General features: G+C 29.0%; 7 protein-coding genes across 7 annotated transcripts; 4 read left to right on the top strand and 3 right to left on the bottom strand.

Annotated features, from left to right (window-relative positions):
• Positions 1 to 20: 20 nt before the first annotated feature.
• LOC143196131 (uncharacterized) lies at positions 21 to 468 on the bottom strand. Its single transcript, XM_076403746.1, has one exon. It carries the CDS (start codon positions 466 to 468, stop codon positions 85 to 87), a length of 384 nt encoding a protein of 127 aa, XP_076259861.1. The 3' UTR covers positions 21 to 84.
• Positions 469 to 2,522: 2,054 nt separating this feature from the next.
• On the top strand, positions 2,523 to 3,201 carry LOC143195880 (uncharacterized). Its single transcript, XM_076403388.1, has 2 exons — positions 2,523 to 2,670; positions 2,755 to 3,201. The coding sequence occupies exons 1-2, from the start codon at positions 2,623 to 2,625 to the stop codon at positions 3,136 to 3,138; spliced, it is 432 nt and encodes a 143-aa protein (XP_076259503.1). The 5' UTR covers positions 2,523 to 2,622; the 3' UTR covers positions 3,139 to 3,201.
• A 2,779-nt stretch (positions 3,202 to 5,980) lies between these two features.
• LOC143195882 (uncharacterized) lies at positions 5,981 to 6,461 on the top strand. The gene has a single exon (XM_076403390.1). It carries the CDS (start codon positions 6,014 to 6,016, stop codon positions 6,395 to 6,397), a length of 384 nt encoding a protein of 127 aa, XP_076259505.1. The 5' UTR covers positions 5,981 to 6,013; the 3' UTR covers positions 6,398 to 6,461.
• A 3,432-nt stretch (positions 6,462 to 9,893) lies between these two features.
• On the top strand, positions 9,894 to 12,986 carry LOC143196316 (acaloleptin A; the record flags this gene model as incomplete). The annotated part of the gene is made up of 3 exons (XM_076403979.1): positions 9,894 to 10,206; positions 12,442 to 12,464; positions 12,564 to 12,986. Coding segments are annotated over 3 exons (717 nt in total), but the record flags the coding sequence as incomplete, so codon positions are not given.
• A 1,713-nt stretch (positions 12,987 to 14,699) lies between these two features.
• LOC143195881 (uncharacterized) lies at positions 14,700 to 15,290 on the bottom strand. The gene is made up of 2 exons (XM_076403389.1): positions 15,198 to 15,290; positions 14,700 to 15,137 (listed from the first exon to the last, which is right to left on the bottom strand). The coding sequence occupies exon 2, from the start codon at positions 15,135 to 15,137 to the stop codon at positions 14,754 to 14,756; it is 384 nt and encodes a 127-aa protein (XP_076259504.1). The 5' UTR covers positions 15,198 to 15,290; the 3' UTR covers positions 14,700 to 14,753.
• A 2,743-nt stretch (positions 15,291 to 18,033) lies between these two features.
• LOC143195883 (uncharacterized) lies at positions 18,034 to 18,695 on the bottom strand. The gene is made up of 2 exons (XM_076403392.1): positions 18,565 to 18,695; positions 18,034 to 18,507 (listed from the first exon to the last, which is right to left on the bottom strand). Exon 2 carries the CDS (start codon positions 18,505 to 18,507, stop codon positions 18,127 to 18,129), a length of 381 nt encoding a protein of 126 aa, XP_076259507.1. The 5' UTR covers positions 18,565 to 18,695; the 3' UTR covers positions 18,034 to 18,126.
• Positions 18,696 to 21,540: 2,845 nt separating this feature from the next.
• Positions 21,541 to 22,282, top strand: LOC143196689 (uncharacterized). The gene is made up of 3 exons (XM_076404577.1): positions 21,541 to 21,708; positions 21,797 to 22,017; positions 22,081 to 22,282. Exons 1-3 carry the CDS (start codon positions 21,560 to 21,562, stop codon positions 22,227 to 22,229), a joined length of 519 nt encoding a protein of 172 aa, XP_076260692.1. The 5' UTR covers positions 21,541 to 21,559; the 3' UTR covers positions 22,230 to 22,282.
• The last annotated feature ends 2,049 nt before the right edge of the window (positions 22,283 to 24,331 follow it).

The raw sequence follows: 24,331 nt of genomic DNA, 5'->3' as shown, positions 1-24,331 counted from the left end.
GAAATAATATAAACCATAGATAAATTATTAATAAATATATTTATTATAAAAATAATAGAAACATATAGAATATATCACTACTATCTACCACCTGAAAGAACCACCGACGTGCCAAGTTTCTGAGTGTTTGTCGGGTCCTCTGAAAGTCTGGCCAAATTGAGCATTAATATCGTAGTCGTCGCCATGTTTTTCAACAGTGGCTGTACCTCTGGTGTTTCCTCTATCATCTCTACCCAAATCTGGTCTAAAAATCCAGTCGTCGTCAGGAGACCGTCTGACTCGAATGAATTGACCACCACTGCCTGGACGATAAGTTGGGCGAATTATTGTCGGTCCTCCTCCATTAGGTTTGTAAGTCGGACGAATAATTTTAGGTGGATTACTAGGATAATAAACAGGTTCCGGATCCGGAACTGCTGTTACATAGATTAATAATCCAAGAATAACGAAGACCGGGAATGGTGACATCTGAAAACGGAAATTAAATATATATTATATGTATTCTTTAGAGTATATCTAGAATATTACCTTAAAGATAGAAGATTTAAGACTATATTTTTGATAACGAGTGCACACCAATTTATAGTTCGGCAGTGTTATTATTTTTTATCTTATCCAAAATATGTTTACTATAATTTTGTAATATTATGCATTATTTACAAGGTCGATAAGATAGTGCGGTATTGTTTGCTTAATTTCAATTTCAACGAACATCAATGGAAAATACTAAGAAATTTATAATACAGTGAAATACCGTAATTTCATAATTAACTTAAACAAAGGATATTAAAAGTTAACGTCAACCTTTGCAGTGGCGATAAAAATATTATTTAGAAAAGTACAAAACATTTATATTATTTCTCAAATATCCTATGAATATATTTTATCCTAATAAATTTAAAAAACGTAAAAAGTTATTTTAATTATATTTTTTTAATTTAATAGTTTTCTGTTATATTTTATGTTATTATTTCGTACTTCAGTTATATTATATGTTTTGTTATATGATTAGACAATCAAGTATTCTCATAACGCGAAAAAATAAACGCACGTTAACAAAATATATTATAGTTTTCAGAATTTGTTACTACGTTACTCTTTATTCTATATACCGTTCCCCCTTTCACGAATTTTTGTATGAAATTGACCCAAACCCACTTTGGTTTTATAGAAGACTCATTCTTGACAAGTTAGATATTGGCATTAACTCCTTGCGAAATCCATCTATAGGGCCTACATGATCATGGCAAGATACCCTAGTTATTAAAAATAAACAGCGCATAAAACATTTAAAATAATTTTTTATGCTTATAATGTGATTTTGTTCCACTACCATCGTATGTGGCTCCAATTGTTGACACATTTTTTTTAAAGAAGAAGAAAATGTAGTTAAAACATTGCCGTACTTAATGAAATATATAAAGTTTTCACTAAATCTCCTCCTGACAGTTGATGCTTTTCCAGAACGACTTCTTGTGGCGTCTTCTGGTATTCATACAATATGTCGACATATTTCACGTGATTCTCGACTTCAATTTTTGTAGAAACACTTTGGAACTTACTTGTTTACTTATAAACTTTTATATTCGAAGAGAGATTCAAGCCTCATTAATTCACGAAGTACTTTGATCACTTCGCTCAAATTCATGTCCTTATAAAAGATGAAATTTTAACGTTAAAGATATAATTAATCGATATTTAAATGAGTCATATGAAATGCACGAAGCACGAGGCTTTCCATAATTGTGGAAACCAGCCCTGTAAGTTAAACAAAATCTACGAAAACAGTTATTATAAATAAAAAAATAAAAAAATAGGGATTAAAATAAAAAATTAACAAAGCTCAATCGCCCAAATTGTTGAACCTTCAGTATATACCTTCATTATTACATATATATATATATATATATATATATATATATATATATATATATATATATATATATATTTATATATTATATTCATAAGATATACAGAGATATTCACCAAGTATTATCATAAGTCTTTGAGGAAATAAAAAGAAGTTTGGTTCAAACTAAATCCTATATAAAATAAACACGAAATAAAAAAATTAAAATCACTTTTTTCGTTTTGCAGACTGTTTTTTCCATTGCCATTCTATTTTTACAAATTTATTGCAATCATCTCTATAATATTTTTTATTAATATGCATTTGCTTTTTTGTTATTTTCAGAATACTTGATTAAACTACGAAATATTTAAAAAATAATAAGTTATAACAGAAAATTACTAAATTATATTAAGTAAAATATAACTAAATTAAAACTGTTTATTAATATTTTTAGAGCATAAAAATTAAAGCATATTTTGTAAATTATTATTATTATTAGCTAATTTGTAAATGATCTCTTATCGCCATGATAAAATGTTGGCGATAACTTTTAACTTCTTTTGATTAAATAAACGCATTTAATTATGAAATTACGGTACTTTACTATGTCATCATTTTCTTAGTATCTTCTACTGATGTTCGTTGAAATTAAAATTAAGCAGACAATACCGCACCATCTTATTGACTTTGTTAATAATGCATGATATCACAAATGTATACTAAACATATGAAGGATGAGATAAAAAAATAACACAACTGAACATAAATTGATGTGCACTTATTATCAAAAGCATAGTCTTCAACCTACTCTCATTAAGGTAAGTTTAAGTATATACGTATACATAAATAGATATTTTAGATATATTCTATATAATGTATATAATATATATTTCTATTCTCAGATGTCACCATTCACACCCTTGGTTTTTCTTGGATTATTCCTCTATGTAACAGCAGTTCCGGATCCGGAACCTGTTTTCAATCCCAGTAACCAACATAAAATCCTTCGTCCGACTTACAAGCCTCATGGAGGAGGACCGACAATAATTCGCCCAACTTATCGTCCAGGCACTGGTGGCCAATTCATTCGAGTCAGGCGGTCTCCTGACGATGACTGGATTTTTAGACCAGATTTAGGTAGAGATGATAGAGGAAACACCAGAGGTACAGCCACTGTTGAAAAACATGGCGACGACTACGATATCAATGCTCAGTTTGGCCAGACTTTCAGAGGACCTGACAAACACTCAGAAACTTGGCACGTCGGTGGTTCTTTCAGGTGGTAGATAGTAGTGATATATTTTCTGCTTTTCTATTATGTATATAATTAATATATTTATTGATAATTATATATATGTTTTCATTACTTCTTCTTAAAAATCTAAAATATAAAGCCACAAATTGAGTATATATTATTTATAAACCAAAAAATGAAAATAATACAGCAATGATAATTTATTTTCTTGAATTACACCATAACATCGAGTATCACATCTCTTTTTAGCTAAATTTGGGTGTACATTTTTAATAGGTTGAATTTCATATGACTGATTGTTACTAATATGTTGTGTGTGCAGTGATAGGTATATAGAGTTCAGTATGACAACCTTAGAATATATAACATAAATTAACATAATAAATTTTTTAATTTTATCCCTGAACGTTCTTCGTACTAAATAAATATATTTGATAATCTTAACATCTTAAATTGAAACAACATATACCTTAAAATTGTAAGAAGAGTTAAGACCTAGGTTAGAATACAGATTAATGAAATTGATTCTATATACACCGCAGTGAAAATTGCTATAGGTCCGAAGTAAACTAATATTAAAAGAATATCTTTAAGATGGGTTATTTTAGTTTTCGGTTAATTAGAGGTTATTAAAATTTCTTTGGAATTAGTAAAAGGAATCGGAAAAATATTTGACATATGCCCTGTTCCTCAATCATCCTGAATCAGCTAAATACTTCTAAATATATCTCGATGGTAGGTTTAATTAGAAATATCACTTTAGACATAGAGCAGAGAAGAAGACCGTCAACTTGACATAAATTCAAAGAGATTGGTGTATGTGTGTACTAGTAATCCAACGCAAACAAATACAGTTCTACGAATAATTACCAATGTTTATCCCTACGTAACCAATGAAGAGCTGTACGATGACTTCGATATCCAATGGATATATGAAGTCATCCTAGATTTCGCATTAAAACATGAAATATTATTGCTTAATCACAGCAACCTGGATGCAATAGAGCTATTGGATAACACACAGTAAGTCAGAAGATTGAAACGAATCAAGCTACACGAACTTTTTACTCGCCTTGCTTGTGTATTAATGAAAGTACAAGCAGAACAGCAGTAATTAATCAATTTATAAATTAAAATTGTACTAGTATAAGTAATACATAATAAGTGTAAGTAATAAAAAATATTGTCGTACATTATCCACTCTTATATGACTTCATTAAATCACTTTGCTTCCAGCCATACGTTACATTATCATAAAAATAGTCAACTAAAAAAAACAATGCACTTTGTAATATAATATCTAGACTACTGATAGAATCCTTCTACTGATACAATAGTTAGACTTCGAACCTTGCTTAGGGCATAGATATTTTTAGTTTAGTAACTACCTTAGCCATACAGGCCAGATATGAACATTAAGGTTCACGTTATTTATGTGCCAGATATTTCAGCAGAATATCATCTGCCGTATTACAGTTGCGTTATATATATATATATATATATATATATATATATATATATATATATATATATATATATATATATATATATTATATATATATATATATATATATATATATATATATATATATATATATATATATATATATATAATATTGAAGGTATATACTGAAGGTTCAACAATTTGGGCGATTGAGCTTTGTTAATTTTTTATTTTAATCCCTATTTTTTTATTTTTTTATTTATAATAACTGTTTTCGTAGATTTTGTTTAACTTACAGGGCTGGTTTCCACAATTATGGAAAGCCTCGTGCTTCGTGCATTTCATATGACTCATTTAAATATCGATTAATTATATCTTTAACGTTAAAATTTCATCTTTTATACGGACATGAATTTGAGTGAAGTGATCAAAGTACTTCGTGAATTAATGAGGCTTGAATCTCTCTTCGAATATAAAAGTTTATAAGTAAACAAGTAAGTTCCAAAGTGTTTCTACAAAAATTGAAGTCGAGAATCACGTGAAATATGTCGACATATTGTATGAATACCAGAAGACGCCACAAGAAGTCGTTCTGGAAAAGCATCAACTGTCAGAATTTCATTTAGTGAAAACTTTATATATTTCACTAAGTACGGCAATGTTTTAACTACATTTTCTTCTTCTTTAAAAAAAATGTGTCAAGAATGAGTCTTCTATAAAACCAAAGTGGGTTTGGGTCAATTTCATACAAAAATTCGTGAAAGGGGGAACGGTATATAGAATAAAGAGTAACGTAGCAACCATGTTTTTACGATTATAGATGCGTTTTTTTTTTCATTTCCATTCAAATTCTGAAAACTATAATATATTTTGTTAACGTGCGTTTATTTTTTCGCGTTATGAGAATACTTGATTGTCTAATAATATAACAAAATTATTGAATATTAAAGTACGAAATAATAACATAACATATAACAGAAAATTATTAAATTAAAAAAATATAATTAAAATAACTTTTTAAGTTTTTTAAATATATTAGGATAAAATATATTCATAGAATATTTGAAAAATAATATAAATGTTTTGTTATTTTCTAAATAATATTTTTATCGCGACTGCAAAAGGTTGACGATAACTTTTAACATCCTTTGCTGCCAATTTAATTATGAAATTACGGTATTTCACTGTATTATAAATTTCTTAGTATTTTCCATTGATGTTCGTTGAAATTGAAATTAAGCAAACAATACCGCACTATCTTATCGACCTTGAAAATAATGCATAATATTACAAAATTATAGTAAACATATTTTGGATAAGATAAAAAATAATAACACTGCCGAACTATAAATTGATGTGCACTCGTTATCAAAAATATAGTCTTAAATCTTCTATCTTTAAGGTAATATTCTAGATATACTCTAGAGAATACATATAATATATATTTAATTTCCGTTTTCAGATGTCACCATTCCCGGTCTTCGTTATTCTTGGATTATTCCTCTATGTAACAGCAGTTCCGGATCCGGAACCTGTTTATTATCCTAGTAATCCACCTAAAATTATTCGTCCGACTTATAAACCTAATGGAGGAGGACCGACAATAATTCGCCCAACTTATCGTCCAGGCAGTGGTGGTCAATTCATTCGAGTCAGACGGTCTCCTGACGACGACTGGATTTTTAGACCAGATTTGGGTAGAGATGATAGAGGAAACACCAGAGGTACAGCCACTGTTGAAAAACATGGCGACGACTACGATATTAATGCTCAATTTGGCCAGACTTTCAGAGGACCCGACAAACACTCAGAAACTTGGCACGTCGGTGGTTCTTTCAGGTGGTAGATAGTAGTGATATATTCTATATGTTTCTATTATTTTTATAATAAATATATTTATTAATAATTTATCTATGGTTTATATTATTTCTTCCAAAAAATCTAAAATATAAAGCCACAAAAACTTTTCTATGATTGTTAATGTAAATAACAATGAGATTTTGATAATTTGGCTGTACCTTTTGTTATGGTCAAATTGCATCATTTATTCAGATTTAAGTACATTGATTTTTAATATATTAAATTTAGTATGATGTACAATATTTCTGTTGTTATATTGTAGTAATATATAGAGTCCAATTTGATAGCCTTAGAATAGGCAACATAAATCACATAATCCATTTGAGAAATAATTAATTTCCAATTTTAAACCATACACTTCGAAATCTCATTCCAGGCTTTCCTCGTGCTGATTGCATATAGTTAAGTATCTTAACATCTTAAATTGTCACGACATATTCGCTGAAGTTATATCAATGGGGAGGATGGGGATATATTCACCCTAGAAAGTTGTTCATTAATTAATTTTCCTCAGTTCACATGATAGCATACTTAGCAGATCCAGTGAATCATATGTTAAAAAGTCAAAGTATGAAAATTTATCAAAAATAGTTCGTTTACTTTGACTTGACGTGCTTTAATTATGCTTTAATTAAAAAATTAAAATATGCTTTAATTTTTATGCTCTAAAAATATTAATAAACAGTTTTAATTTAGTTATATTTTACTTAATATAATTTAGTAATTTTCTATTATAACTTATTATTTTTTAAATATTTCGTAGTTGAATCAAGTATTCTGAAAATAACAAAAAAGCAAATGCATATTAATAAAAAATATTATAGATGATTGCAATAAATTTGTAAAAATAGAATGGCAATGGAAAAAACCGATCTATAAACGAAAAAAGTGATTTTTATTTCGTGTTTAATTTATATATGGTTTAATTTGAACCAAACTTCCTTTTATTTCCTCAAAGACTTAATCGTGATAATACTTGGTGAATATCTCTGTATATTTTATGAATATAATATATATATATATATATATATATGTATATATATATATATATATATATATATATATATATATATATATATATATATGTATATATATATATATATATATATATATATATATGTATATATATATATATATATATATATATATATATATATATATATGTATATATATATATATATATATATATATATATATATAATTTACTAATAATATATTACTCTAAAACTTCACCTAAAATGTTGCTTTCTACACTTTTTTACAAGTTAAATATATCCCACCGGAACCATTTTATGTAGCTCAATATTTTGTATGTGCACTTTTAAATCAATCTGTCTGCTTATAAATAATTTTATTTGAAACCATAAAATAATATAGAACTATAAAAAATCTGCTATTACTTAGCAAATTTACTTCGATGTAACTTTCAAAATATTCAACGTTTTTTTCATTGACGAAAGAATGTTAATACCTTATAAAATATGAAATATGAATATCAAAAACGCAATTATGGGGTATCCAAAAGAGCCATATTAGAGAGAGAAAAATACCTTAGACATTTTAATCTTAGATATGGCATATAACTGGTTACAAAATCAACAAGAATTGCAAGAAAAAATTAATTAAACGTTATGGCGATCACTAATGACCCAAACAAAAATCAGCCAATTTTTATCTCCTTTGGTACCCAATAGTTCTACTCGCATAACAAGAACTAGATTAAAACAATCTTGAATATGGCAGATTATATACCGCATAAACGACGAAATAAATAACATCCATCAAAGAAGGACCCTATCTGATTACTAGTATGGTTAACAATGTTGCTCTACAAACAAAACCTAAAATAATTCATGTTTTGAATAGATTTTGAATCTGGGACAGTTGTATAATAACTATTCTATAAATATTATATATTATACTCTAATAAAGCACTGTTGTTTATTCGTATTGACGATTTATATAAAAACGTAACATATAAGGTTGAGAAAAAAGGATACCTTAAAATAAGATTTAATAAATACAATTAAAAGCTTGAATTTGTAAGTTTGTTCAGTTTTATTTTTAGTAATATACGATTCTTTTTTCTAATTACTTATAAAATCATAATAAAAAACAGCATTAGTGAATTTTTAGTTTAAATGCGAATGAATAACTATTATGGATGACTATAAGGGTTGTGATAATTAGCTTACTTCGGGCCTTGACTTCTAGGGTGTAGATAGGATCACATTATTTACCTTATGCAATGCTCTAACTCTTTGTTGGCAACGACAGGTAGACTCCTTGTAAAATAGGCCAATTCACTCTGGTTCAAACCAAATCTATCGCAGCGCTAGAAACTCTTGTCTAATTACACCACCTACATGTATTCAATAATAAAATATCATGACTCTTATCATCAAGTCCCTGTGAATTCGATATCGAACCTTTATCTTTTAGTTCCAGTCACAAAATACCATCATAGTCCCGTCCTATTCCTCAAAGGATCAAAATAACTCGGAACCTGCTCAAATACTCCTACGAATAGTCCTCTTCAACAAGCTCATTTTATTGATCAACAAATATGTTTCTTTCATGTGGCTGATATCATTTTTCTATTTTAAACAGTTGTGAAAGGTTAATAGAACTCACCAGCGCTCAAACCTGGCAAATATTTCGCAGCCGCCTAAAAATAGATCTGCAGGATGATAGCCTATTAATATCTTTTGAAGGACCATCCACCTCTATTTTGTATTGAATGCCCTATAACTCCGAAGATCAAGCCTATTCTACTTAAATAAACTTAACAAAGTAGTAATTTGGATTGAGGACATTTTGAAAGGTTATATTAGTGTATGAAACCTGGACAAATTAACATCTTTCCTGACGTTTATGATCTGCCTGTGAAGTGATATCTACTGCTCTGAATTGCTTTAATGTTATTTATATAATCGTTGATACTATAATCTGCATTTTAACCATTTATCATATATTCATTTTGCTTTTGCTATTCATTTTAATTTTTAGTAATATTACTGAGATATTATGTAATTTTTTAAATGAATACATACATATATATATATATATATATATATATATATATATATATCTTAACTTTTGTATAAAAAGATAAATTTATAATTTAATTTTTATTTAAATACGGTACTTTACTATATTCGATTAATGTTCGAGGAAATTGAATAAGACAGACAATATTGCAATCTCAATTGACCTTTATATTAATTCATATTGTGATAAAGTTATTTAGATAAACATGTTAAATTAAAAAATGCAATGCTACTTAACTATAAATAAGCGGGCAGTGAGTATTACGGCCATACTGTTTTAACGAAACTCAAAAAAGGTAAATTTAATACAGAAATTTATAGTTTGTCGTGCATACTAATAAAATATGTAATTTCTATTTCCAGATGTCGCCATACCCAGTGTTCATGTTTCTTGGTTTATTCCTCTACGTAACGGCAATTCCAAATCCCTAACCTGTTTATTATCCTAGCAACCCACCGAAAATCATTCGTCCTACTTATAAACCTAATGGAGGAGGACCTACAATAATTCGCCCAACTTATCGTCCAGGCAGTGGTGGTACATTCATTCGTGTCAGGCGCTCTCCTGACGATGACTGGATTTTTAGACCAGATTTGGGTAGAGATGATAGAGGAAATACCAGAGGTACAGCCGCTGTTGAAAAACATGGTGAAGACTACGATTTCAATGCGCAGTATGGCCAGACTTTCAGAGGACCCGACAAACACTCAGAAACTTGGCACGTCGGTGGTTCTTTTAGGTGGTAGATGAAAAAGATGTGTGAATTATTTTATTTATAAATATATTTTATCCCGATGTATATAGCGTTTTATTTCTTTTTAAGAATCTACAATATAAATATTCCAAAACTTAAATAGTTTTTCATTGATTGATTGGATTAACAGCTATGCTAACAAGTATAATACGTATAATAATAATTACTACTCTGAAAACTCTTTCTATGAAATCATTACGTCAGTACACAGTAAACATTGAATATTTCCGACCGCAATTGCAAAAGTGAAACTTTATCCTCACATTAAATCAAGAAAACTTCTAATAAAATATTTGTTCACGCCCATACAACAACTGAATCTTAGGCTTGTTGAGAAGCTATCGATCTACAAAATATCGATTTCTTTCTGAATATCGAAAATATATCAAACATGATCTTTTTCAATGCACCCACATATTTTCCAGATCAAAGACTCTTTTTGGCTCGGAGTAGTAAATTTACAGTATATATTTTTCAATTATGGTGTATCTCTGTTACGTTCATCACATCGTGGAAGCTGTCGTAATTCACCCTTATTGATATTCATCGCAGTTTGCTATACTTCCTGAATTATCTTAGCAAATAAATTATCAATTTCGACAACAATTGATTAAGCTAATTATGTTTCTCGAATAAGACAGTAAAGGCAATATTTTAAAAATAATATGTTACTAAAATTTATTTCCAATATAAGATCAGAAATTTATTTCAGATATAACATTAATTAAACTAATAAATGTTTGCATATTAAAATATATTAAAATAATCATCTCAAAAATAAACACTCACTAACCTTTTTTAAATGGAATTTAATTAAATATAATTTTCATTATGTTTCAATAATCATCCAAGTACTGAAACCACTAAAACATTATAAGAAAGTAAGAACAAGGAATAGTTAGAACATTATCATAAGTAATATTATTTTCTGAACTGTAACAACTTCAGAGCATCAAACATAAGTACACATGATATTTCTTATTTTTATGTTATAAACATAAAGATGGAATAATGAATGAAGTAATACATGTTTGTATATTGAAATAAAGAATATATGAATAAAACAATTTTAAAATTGATATATTTTTTAACATGTATAACAATGAATACAATTAGATAAATTATTTTTTACAATTTTGAAATGTATATTACAGGAATGCATACATGAATACATGAATACATTTTTCACAATCATTAAATTAATTATTGATTCTTCAAAACTGAAGGTCTCTAAAGTAATTAATCACATTAATCGTTAAAAACCTCAATATTTATTAAAATGTTTTACTCTTTTTAATTCATAATTCTTCTATTTATCCTATGCGCCCCATCTATGCAAATAATGTAGCTAGTTTTATTTTATACATATTTTCATTATTTCATTTATGTAATTATATAATCTTTATCTTTAGCCACATATGTCACCTAAAATATATGTTCCAAAAATAATAAAAACACGATGCTGTTAAAATAATAGTTTCTTTACTTAAATTTTTAAATAAAATTGCATCGTTCTTTAATTCTATCTTTGCTTTATCTTATGTCCTACGTATGAAGCTATTTTATAATTGTCAATATTCTTTGCAACATGCACTTTAACTTTTGTTGTCCAAATTAACATATTTATTACGTGAAATATTCGGTTTGGGCTTTGTTAAGAAATTAATTTAGTTAGTTTTAACCTCTACTACAATGATATACTATGTCATCACAACCATATCAATTTCTCTCATTCCTTAACCAAGAATAATTTTTTTAGCAGTTTCACGTTCACCGCCAAATTAAATCAAAAAATTATTTTGAAAATCAAAATATCTTATAATCAGAAAAAAGCAAGCCAGACGGGACAACAACCACATAAATCTCTTTAGCAGTTTCTTTAGGAAGGATCTGTTATATCGTAAGTTTGATATAACCCTGATTACCAAGAGAGTGAATTTATGTTAGCTTGAAGGGTCTGAGGAAAGAGACATCATGGTATAGGCTTCCGTAAAATTAAACAGTTAAAAAATATATAATATCTTCAAACTCTTCGTTGACAAGACAACAAAAATCCCAAAAAAATTACATGCAATACAAAATATTTTTGAACGATTGCCATTGATTTTAATAAGTAATGTGATACAGCGGCTAATTGTAAACAAATGAGATTGTGAAAAACCGTGTAAACTGTTTTACTATAAATAACCGAACTATTTATCTTTTAATCATACTGTCTTGACCAGCTGACCAGCCGATATATTACAAGGTATGCGTATTTTAAGTTTAATTATTTTCTTAATAATTCTCTAATTGATATTATTGGATCATTTAATAGATGTTACTTTAGATGTTGTTTAATTTTCAGATGACTTGTGTTAGTTTATTATTATTTTGTGGATTATTCCTTTGTGTTACTGCTATTCCCGAACCAGAGCCCGTTTACTATCCAAACAATCCGCCCAGAGTCATCCATCCGACGTATCGTCCAAGTGAAGGCGGCAGAATAATTCACCCAACTTATAGACCAGGCAGTGGTGGCCAATTCATTCGAGTCAGGAGGTCTCCTGATGACGACTGGATATTTAGACCTGATTTAAGCAGAGATAATGATGGTAACACTAGGGGACAAGCTACCCTCGAGAAACACGGAGATGATTATGATATAAACGCTCAGTTTGGTCAAACTTTCAGAGGACCTGAGAAACATTCTGAAGCTTGGCACGTCGGTGGCACCTTTAGATTTTAATCACTTGTAATTTTGTATGAATATATTTATTTTGTCTATTTATTGGATCTCTTCTTATTATGTCCTGTTATATCCTATTGTTATATGTAATCTACTTGTAGTTAGGATTTTAGGCTTAAGTTAATTAGGCCGAAATTAAATAAAATAACATTAAAAAGTAACTTCATGAGGAGGCGGGATAACCCTTATCTCAATAGTCTCAAGTTGGTTAAGGGAATCTATTAGACGCTTGCATGTCTTCTGATTTTCTTCTTTCTGTTTTCCACTTTTAAAATAACTTTATTGTGAGAAATTGGTGCCATATTTTTTTATTATTTAACTATTACTTTGTTACCGGTGTTTTGACGTCGAGAATCATATCGTCAAAATTTCTTATAAAGTTAAATCTCTATTTCTCCATGTATATATTGTATTTTCATTAATTATTTATGAAATACAAAAAAGGTTAGAAAACCCGATACTTAAGTATCGGGTTTAGTATGGGTATTGGGACCGTTTAGGCGTTACAGACCATTAACGATATTTCAGATCACAACTACAACCTACTAAATTACAGTTGGTAAAATATCTCTTTGCCAGTTACAATATTGTCTTCCCGGGTATCACCTGAGTACCAAAATATTGAAATTTATTTTAAATGCGCTAAACATCACAGATATTTAATACTCTGGCATTTGTAACACAATGCGGCAAGACCTGTATAACAAATGGGGCAAAAGTGTAGCTACCATTTTGATTGCGCGTCATCTTGGTTATGTGACGTTTCGCTTTAACCACTGTGTTATGTATACGTCCAAATATAATTATGGAGGCGAGTTGCGTACAGTAAAGCAATCTTAAGGCTGTCTGGCGAAATTGAAGATTTTTCGGCTAAATTGATAATAATAATAATAATAATAATAATAAGAGATGAAGCCCATTTTCTTCTCAGTGGTTACGTCAATAAACAGAACCGTGCATCCACTAAAAACAACTATATGATGTGATATTAATGATGGAAACATCATCGGTCCCAATTTTTTTGAAAATGGCCAAGGTGTTGCGGTTACTGTTACTGCTGAACGGTACCAAGACATGATTCGAAATTTTCTTGTGCCTGAAATGGAAGAGCAAGGGCTAGAAGACTTGTGGTTCGTTCAAAATGAGGCTTTTCCACGAAGAATAATTTCGCGAATATAATAAGTTGCGAATTAGCATGGTCAGCCAGCATGATCAGGTCTCCGGATTTAACAGCACCAGAATTTTTCTTATGGGGTCTTTTTAAAATCAAAAGTTCATGTGAATAAGCCCCAAACGATTCAACATCTTAAAGACGATATTCGTCATGAAATTGAAGAAATTCTCCCTCAGATTTTACAGGATGTTATGAAAAGTACTGCCTTAAAAAGAGCCGAACTTATAATTTTAAATTAAAATATATATAAATTTTTTAAATCATAACAAAAACAAATGTAAAGACCAAACAAAATCTTTATGAAAACTAAACTTACTTACCTTTTCTTTGAGCAAAGTTATAGACAATCAAAATAGTAGCGTTACTTTTGCCCCACATTATATTATATTATTTTCTGTCTTTGTTAATAAGTTCATCTTTTATTCTATTCTTAATAATATATTTAGAAAATAGTTATATAACTTTATTAGGATTAGGACCAATTTTCGGATTCTGAAATTTATTATTTCGGTTATACCTTATGTCAAAAATTAGTATTATTTTAATTTTACAGTTCATTTCAGATCAAACAAAGACATAAATATAAAACAAACACTTTATTTCTAATAATACAAAAATAATCACAGAATCAGAATTTAGAATCTAAAGGTACCGCCGACATGCCATGTTTCAGAATGTTTCTCTGGTCCTCTGAATACCTGACCAAACTGAGCATTTATATCGTAGTCGTCTCCATGTTTCTCGAGGGTGGCTTGACCTTTGGTGTTACCCTTATCGTCTCTGCTCAGATCAGGCTTAAAAATCCAATCATCAGCGGGAGATCTCCTCAACCGAATTATTTTTCCACCACTTCCTGGCCTGTAGGTGGGTCTGATAATTTTTGAACCACCACCACCGGGTCGAAAGGTAGGACGGATAACCTTAGGAGGATTCTTGGGATTGTAGGCAGCTTCTGGATCAGGAAATGCTGCCGCTAACAGCAGACATCCAGCCAATACGAAAATTGTTAATGGAGACATCTGAAATTGATACAAAAAATTAAGAGAAAATATAATTAATACACAATAATAAATAAGTACCTTGATGTTTTTCACCAGAGTTAAAAGCTTTTTATAATTGATAAAGGTTCTTTACCTGAAGAAGTATTTCAAAATACTATAATCTCAACACCAAACCTACATATATTTATACAGATACTGTAACCAGTTCTGGTACTTCACATATACCTTCATAATAATCAACGTATGAATTTTACATATGACTTTTTAGGAGAAAGAGTTTTATAATAATTCGAAGAATTTGTCGCTTCGCTCGCCATAGAGTAGCGCAGTCTGGGGAAGTCCCATGTAAAAATATAATGTACTTTAAGAATTTTTATATTATTCGTTGATAGAGTTGATAACTTTTTATCACAAAGTGACTAATAAATTAATATTATAAATAAGAATTATTTATATTGATATTGAAAGAAAGAAAAGACCAACACTCTCAAAGTTTTTTATTGATTATTTTACAATTTTGACATATATTTGAATATGTTTGGATAACTATTTTTAAGTATAATATTATACGATTGCAATATCTATTGGTTAATATGCAAAGCATTAATTTAAACAAAGTTAAACAACTTAATCGAACTGCTATATTCGATGGTTTTAATATTTCTCTAAATAAAATTATAGTTTACCATTTAGAATTATTGACATATTCAGTGTATGTAAATCATGGAATGGTCAAGATTGTATTTTCGACATTCATTTATTTTTTGTTTGGAGGCATCTGTCATTAGTAAAGTTTCAAATAAATGTAATATTACTACTTTTAATGAACGCACAATAACGTACAAGAATTACTCTTGTAAATTCATTAAATTAAAAAATCTGATTATTTTGAAACTTATTAATATCAGTTAAGAATATATCAGGAAATAGTAATCAGGAACTGTTTCTCGATCGCCAATGTAATTCATATGAATCTGATCATATAGATAATTTTATATTAACATACAGTTCTCTATTATTTTACCTTACAAAAAAAGAAAACCTTAATTGTAATCCAAGCTCAATAAAAATTATGTGGTGTTTAATGAGTTGATGATGAGTTCTAAGTGAAAATCAATATCATATCATAATTGTTTTGCTCGTTTTTATTCAGGAAAATAGTTAAACATTGTTATGAACATAAAAAAGAGATTTCGTACTATAATAATATAAGAATAATATTGCAGTTGAAGCCCGGAGAACCTTCACAACGATAGCAAATCCCACCTAGACGTTAAGTAGGTGTTAGGTGAAAGTGATGGTTGATAGATCTAGAAACGTGTTGTACATCATGAGCTGTACGAACCTGGCTTACAATTAACACCAAATGCGATTAGTCAATGGATTAAATATTCAGACAGTTAGACTTGATCAATAGGAAAGGCATTATCTTTCATCAAATTTCAAATATGTGAGGATTTCCGTTGCATGTCAGTTAACTCTTTAAACCCAATTAAAAAACAAAGCACCAATTTCAACAGAAATACTACAACATTTATTATTAGAGCGATAGTTTCGCCGTCTATAATCAACAAGATTATTTAACTTGCTAGATGCACATTGACAGTTAACAGGTTTGCCAATATTGAAAAAGGATTTCTGATAAACTGAAAATTGGAATTGGTGAATTGGTATTGCTTATGGTGATTCAGGAGATGGACTATTCGTTAAATTTTTTATTGACATCAGCAAAATGTAACAATGAGTGACTTCGACCGTTCAATGGTTCAATCGATCTAGTTTACTGAAGAAAAATAGAAATTTGTATCAAGACAACTCATCTTCTCACAAATCTCAAAATCACATTGTCAATCAAAATCAGAAATATATTTATATTGTTGAGCTATTGAGAGTTTTTTATTTATATATTTATTTTATATTAACTTTATTATCTCTGAAAATACCGTTTACGTTTACTTTTCCTAATGAATTTATTTTAAAATTAGTACTCCATAAGTAATCAAGTGCTGTTTAGAACTTTTTGTTAACCTAATAGTAAAAACTGGAGACATTTTACAGACATCTTTTTTGGAAAAAAACTTCGGTCAGCTGAAAAAGTTTGGAATTAGAAAATTGGGTACTCAAACCAAACAAAATTATCGTGGAAAATCGTTATTGAACACATAATCATCCCATATCCTTCCCTTCAAGCTGTACTTTGTGCAAAGCTTAGAATTTAATTTCTATTTATCAGATTTTTCAATAAAACAAGGTCCATATTGAATGGCATCAAACAGGCTGTGTGTGAAGTATCAACGAAATTATTTTTTATTTGAAAGCATCAAATGTCTTTTGAATCATTCTGTACTCTATCTGTGCATGCTTCAATATTTTAATATTTTAGTCTCTAGTGTCTCCGCGTTGTTGTTTACGAGATTAGTAATTAGTCGTTGACATATCGAATCCGAATGTTACAATTTTCTGTAGCGCTGTTTCATATAAGGGCAATTATATATATATGCTTATTAACAGATATTATTCATCCAAGTTAATCAAAAAAGCGACTCATTGCTAATAGTGATTTTTTTGACAAATTACGTTAAGTTTGTGTTGGACCTTCGTGTAACAATTTTTGCAAATTTGCATCTTTAATCGTTTTCAGCCTATTAAAACATTCTAATCTGGAGCGTTGAAATCACCATATTTTAAATAACGGAAACTATATCTCACATGTTCTTATAGTTAAAGCATGCATGACTTTCAGTGGCCTTTTTCTTTTGATGAAACAGGAGAAGTAATGAGCAAGTAGTAATTAGCAAAGGGCAGAAATTATAATAAATCCTTTATTTTTCACAATAAAACCTTGACTTTGGAAAAATAACCTTCAAGAAAATAAGCTTTTTTCTGGTATTTTTATTAAATTAAATACACTATATTATGTGATTATCAAATATATTTTAAGTTGACAATTACATACAGTCAAATACAAGTAATAACAATAGTTAATAATATACCGATTCCGGATATTTTAGAATCTAAAACTACCTCCCACATGCCAGCTTTCTGAATGCTTTTGGGGTCCCCTGAATGTTTGTCCATACTGTGCGTTTATATCGTAATTTTCTCCATGTTTCTCAAGGGTGGCTTGACCTTTGGTGTTACCCTTATCGTCTCTGCTTAGATCAGGCTTAAAGATCCAATCATCATCTGGAGATCTCCTCAAGCGAATGAACTTGCCACCGCTACCTGGCCTGTAAGTAGGTCTAATTATTTTTGAACCACCACCAGGACGATAAGTCGGACGGATAACTCTAGGAGGATTTCTGGGATTGTATGCGGCTTCCGGGTCAGGAAAAGCAACGACTAGAATCAAACATCCAGCAAATACAGTTAATGTTAACGGAGACATCTGAAATTAACAAATATAATAAGTCAAGTGTTTAATAAAAGTAAACATAAACCTTGCCTTGAAAAATATTAACACAATATATGTTATACTGTCTAAATATTCACAAATATATATGGTTTGTCGTTTTCAGCTTTAGGTATTTCACAGTTTTAATACCACAATCGGTATTGTTCAAGACAACAATACCCCATATATATTTTAGTTACAACCTTTCAAAGAATTTCCAAGCGTATTATCTACCCTCAAACAACGAGCGTATTGGGGAAAGTCCAAGTCACCGCTATGCAGCTATCAATTCCGAGAGAAAGTCATTAATGGGCGAATATATCAAGTTACCTTTGGTGGAATCGAGCGAAAACAATAGAAAATAATTATACTTTATTGGGTGATACTATTCTTTATTCAGGTAATAAATATGTTAACCTGAGCATCAAAAGTTAAAATGAATGTTGGAAAGAATATTGACAATTATAAAATAGCTTCATAGATTTTTACTTTTTTATTTTTCGGTGAATTATTAGTACCCAAGTGAGTCATAAGACAAAGTAGAAAACAGTAGATACGAAATCCATAAAAGGCAAATTAAAGATGACTTATCTGCAAGAGCGAGACTGAAGAGTGGAATTAATAAAAAAATGATGCAGTTTTTGTTTTTAATTTTAAGTCCAACTCACCGCTATGCAGCTATCAATTCCGAGAGAAAGTCATTCATGGACGAATATATCAAGTTACCTTTGGTGGAATCGAACGAAAACAATAGAAAATAATTATACTTTATTGGGTGATTTTTTACTATATTTAGTAAAATAACTTGGTAATTTACTGTTTCCTGTCATAACAGATATAATTACTTAAAAGTTTATGGAACTATTAATTAACTAAGCAATTATTAAATAATTAAAACATTAACAGTATATCATCATAGTTCTTATATTTAGTATAATTTGTATAAATGAGAGTAGTTTTATTTAAGACATGACATTATATTTTAAATTTCTTGAAGAAAGAACAATAATGGGTTCGCTTTATCTGAACAAAATTCGAGGAAAACAAAAATCGTCTGTCCTCTTTATTTACGAGATATTTAGATCTATATTAATCAGCTTTTGATTTAATTTAATGTTTGGTGATCAGAAAACAGCTCAGAAAAAAAAATTTACTTAAGGACTGATAATTATTGACATGGTTCAGCAGACAAAGTATATAATTAAACTAGTGGTAATTTTAAGGTTTTATAATAATAAGCATTTTTAATAAGCACTAAGTAAAACTTGCAGGTAATAAATATGTTAATCTGAGCATCAAAAGTTAAAATGAATGTTGGAAATAATATTGACAATTATAAAATAGCTTATAAAACAGTTATTAGTACCCAAGTGAGTCATAAGACAAAGTGGAAAACAGTAGATAAACGAAATCCATAAAAGGCAAATTCAAGATGACTTGTCTGCAAGAGCGAGACTGAAAAGTGGAAAAAATAAAAATATGATGCAGTTTTTATTTTTAATTTAGGTAAATAAATTATTTTTCTTAATAAGCCTGCTGTATTTATTGCTTAACAATATATATTTTAGGTGAAAAATATCGATGAAATATGAAGACTATATGAACACATAAAATAAATAATGAAAACATGTAGCAGTTAAAATGAAACTAACTACATTAATTAGAAACACATAAGACAAATTGAATAATTTATGAATTATTAACTTTAAATTTGCAAACATATTAAAGCATTGGTAGATGTAGTAATTTAAACTTATCAATATCTTGTTAATGATTGAAATTCGATAGATGATGTGATAAAAATTAATGATGATTTAATGAAATTTCATTGAAAAAGTGTTAGTTCTTGAGATAGTTTGAATATATTTTGATGTGTTATAATATACGGACCTTCATTAATTTAATCAATGATATATATTAAATACACTTCTGATCTCAGATTAACATTACATTTTTTTAAAAGTTTTGAAAACATATAATTTTTCAATGATTTACTTTATTCCGTTAGAAACATGATTAACTTAATAAATTGTGGTCGAATTTCGATCACAGGTATGTTGACTGACTATGGCAATTTTATGTAACCATAGACCACTAGTACGTTAATAATATTCTGTAAAAACTTAATAATACTGACTGAAAAACTGTTTTATTTTATGTAACGAAATATCAAAACCACTAATTTTCACTAATAGATCAGGTTTATGTAACTACTTGTGTTAACTACTTGTTTACACCGATAGATTGCATTTTCACCAATAGATATGACTTATCAAAGCACTTAAACAAAGCACTATAAGCACATGTAAGTTATTTCATGAATGTCTCATCTTGTTTAGGTACTTCTTCGTCCTTTTGTTTTACACTTTGTACATAAGATTCATTTAGGTGAATTATACAAAAAAAATATTGGTAAAAAATTTATTCCAATATATATTTTCTCGTTAACCTTAAAAGTCTGATATCTATTAATCTGGTTACAACATTCCATCAGTCATATTCCAAAATCATATTAAATTTCAACCACAAGAAGCCTGTTTCCATTCATAATTAGTTTTAGCCGATGAAATTCTACTACCAACTACTACACCTGCGTCACGTTGTGTTACTCACCTCATAAAAACTGATGGAGTTTATAGCTCGAAGCCAACATTAACTTGTAGGTTCAGGCAACAAATAACCTTAGAGATTCGCATGATTTAAATCAATAGAAATACGCCAAAAACTATTCTTATATGTAATTTACAACCAAAAACAAACAGTTTCGCCTCGCAATTCCAAAATATTTCTTAACAATTGTATTGTAATTAGTCATTTCAATCCTGAAGCATTAACGGTTATCTGTGACTGGTTTTAAACTCATCAAACGACAATATTGGTACGGGTTATCCACGAGATAACTGTTTCGATCTATAGATGATTAGTGTTACTAGTTGACAGACTCTGATATTAATTATCTCCGTGGGGAACTACACATTCATTGTATAAAAGGCTTGACAAGAAATTGATGGAAACAGTCTTGTTTTGAACACCCATTTGAGCAATTATGAAATTAATATCGTTATTATTAGTTACGGCAGCTACTACAGCGTTGCCTTATGCTGAAGAAAAAAACAATGGAATTTATGAAGAAGTAATTGTGGAAGATGAGGATGGGCAGCAGTTTTACTTGCTACCTTTGGGAAGATCTAAAAGGTAGTTATAATAATGATTCAGCGGCTTGCGTAACTTATTTTGTGATATTATAAATTGAAACATTAAATAAACTCGTTACTATTTTCAGGCAAACTTCTTGGCAAATAAAAAATCCAGGCATAGCCACGATCAGTCATACAGGTACGATTTTAAACAATCCGAATCATTATGTTTCTGGAACGGGTTACTTATCAAAAAATTTACGAGGCGGTGGTTTTGCACCTGAGACATATGGTGGTAATGTTGGATATATTCATAAACCAACGGGTTCTAATTTAGGAGTAGGTGCAGATCATACCCGTGGTTCAGGTAAACTATTAGTATTATAAGAGAATATAATGTAATTTAAGTAAATGCAATTAATTTTCTTAGGTACTAACGTTCACGCCTCTGGTACTTATAATTTCCTGAAAACTAAGAATGGAGCGTTAGGTTTAACTGGTGAATATGGCAGGAATCTCGGCGGTCCTGGTGGTAAACCAAATTGGGGCGTTTTTCTTGGAGGAAAATGGAACTTTTAGAAGATTTTAGTATTTTTTATACTTGTTGAGTTTAATATAAAATTATATAAAAATTTAATTGTTTCTATGATAACTCATTTCCTTAAAATGTTTATAGTAGTAAAGTGAAGTAATTTTGGGGCATTTCAAATATTCGGCGTTACTTATGCCAACCGTAAGTTATGATGTGACATCACTACCAATCACTATCAACTAAAATGATTATATATAGAAAATAATTCATTCAATGTATTTAGTAGAAACTCATATTCCATAAAATTATTTAGAATGCACATGCTATTTAACAAGTTAGCTTGGAAACTATCAAAACTCAAGATGATCGATTCAAATGGGTCACGATTTTCTTTAAGTATGGAAAATTGAAATTGAATATATAATAAGTGCCAGCCAACCTTCAGGTCCATCGCAGGATGGTGTAAATATATTGGTAATTCTAGATTGGACAAAAGAGAGTCAGGAATTTTCTAAAAATGCAATAGTTATTCCGTTACAGGAAAATATTAAACACGCCTATCAAAATTAGGTAATATACAATTTTTGTTCATTTATTTAAAATGTTATCAATCTGATAATTTTTCTTTATTCATTTGGCTATTTCAAATAGTAAATATAATAATTCTGTTACTTTGAATACTTAATTATATTATTAATTTATCATCGAAAATTCACAGAATTTAGTGTATCTTCATAGAAAATTTTAACAGGTATATTCAGTGGGTTACAAAAAAATTATTTAATACGAAAAACAATGTCAAGAAAAATGAAATCTATTTTATCTTTTTAAATAATAAACTTAATTAAGTAATTCAGAATTGATACTTTATGGATGTTTTTAATTATTGTTTTTTAATTTGACTCTTTATTTGACAAATTCTCTGTCAAAATCGCCACCTTTAATACGTCAAAACCAGTATTCAAATGTCGAAATCGATAGATCATGATTAGCATAATCTTTACATAGCATTCTCGCTTTTTCCTTCAATTTGAAGTTAAAACTAACAATTTAAAACTTTTCGCAAATATATGATATACTCGGTACGAATTCAAATATTTTCAGCGCTCTGAAAAAAAAAATTGTTTGTACCCGATGCGATTTAATACATATTAAACATATCATCTATTGTAAATCTGTTAAAATTAATGTAAAGACCAGATAATAGGACTTTGAAATACCTTATTCATGTACGACCTTGCCTCTTTGTATTGATCATGCCTCTTTAATTAATATTTTAATAACATAAGCAGTACGTTATATTTAGTACTGCGTTATATTTGACATTGTCAACATTATCAGTTTTTCGATAATACTGACGGTACGCAAAATTAACGACTCAATTATAACTTTAAAATCACGTAGGGTAAAATTTAAATTATGTTTAGAGAAAATAGGAATAAAACAACTTAACATCCCAAACAAAGAAAATAGGGTACTTAAGGAATAAGGAATAAATGTAAATAAGGAACGTAAGGTATAGACTAAAACTAAAACTATTTAAACTATTTAAAAAGCCCGAGATTTTGATGTCAAAATAGTCGAGTGATAGTTTCAATATAAAAACTGAGTAACATAAGTAGCTAATTTTCATGGACAATGCTTCATTCAAAACATATATAAACTATAGCAATAACAAATAAAAGCACTAATAATTGATTACAATGATAAAACCGCCAAAATGGACAAGTGACACTGATAGTGGGTATGCAATGTCTACAAGGGAAGAGAAACACTCCCAATACCTGATGTTAGTATTAACTATAATGGGCGTGCAATGGGTATAGAATTATTAGCAATAACACTGATTTATCTTCGGTTATAAAATAGTTTACCAATTAAGAAAATTATGTTCAAAACAAATTGAGAAAACTTGAATACTCTATGAGCAAACCAGCCATATTAATATACATTTTTTAAATTGACCACAGAAAGCAATACAGTTCTAGTCACCATTAATAGGTGACTGTTTTTTAAAAAGTGTAAATAACACAAAATAAATTTTAAACATTAAATTACCCACTCCTGTCCACCGACTTACAGATACCATAAATATTAAAATTACAATTGTCCGCATTTTTAATGTCCTAGAATATGTATATGTGTGCTT

The sequence above is a fragment of the Rhynchophorus ferrugineus genome, unplaced genomic scaffold (genome assembly GCF_030347505.1).
Source record: "Rhynchophorus ferrugineus isolate W39M unplaced genomic scaffold, kcgeb_rfMv2 rfM4, whole genome shotgun sequence".
NCBI lineage: Eukaryota > Metazoa > Arthropoda > Insecta > Coleoptera > Curculionidae > Rhynchophorus > Rhynchophorus ferrugineus.
The sequence above is the reverse complement of the archived record's forward strand: the minus strand, read 5'-3'. Positions and strand labels throughout refer to the sequence as shown.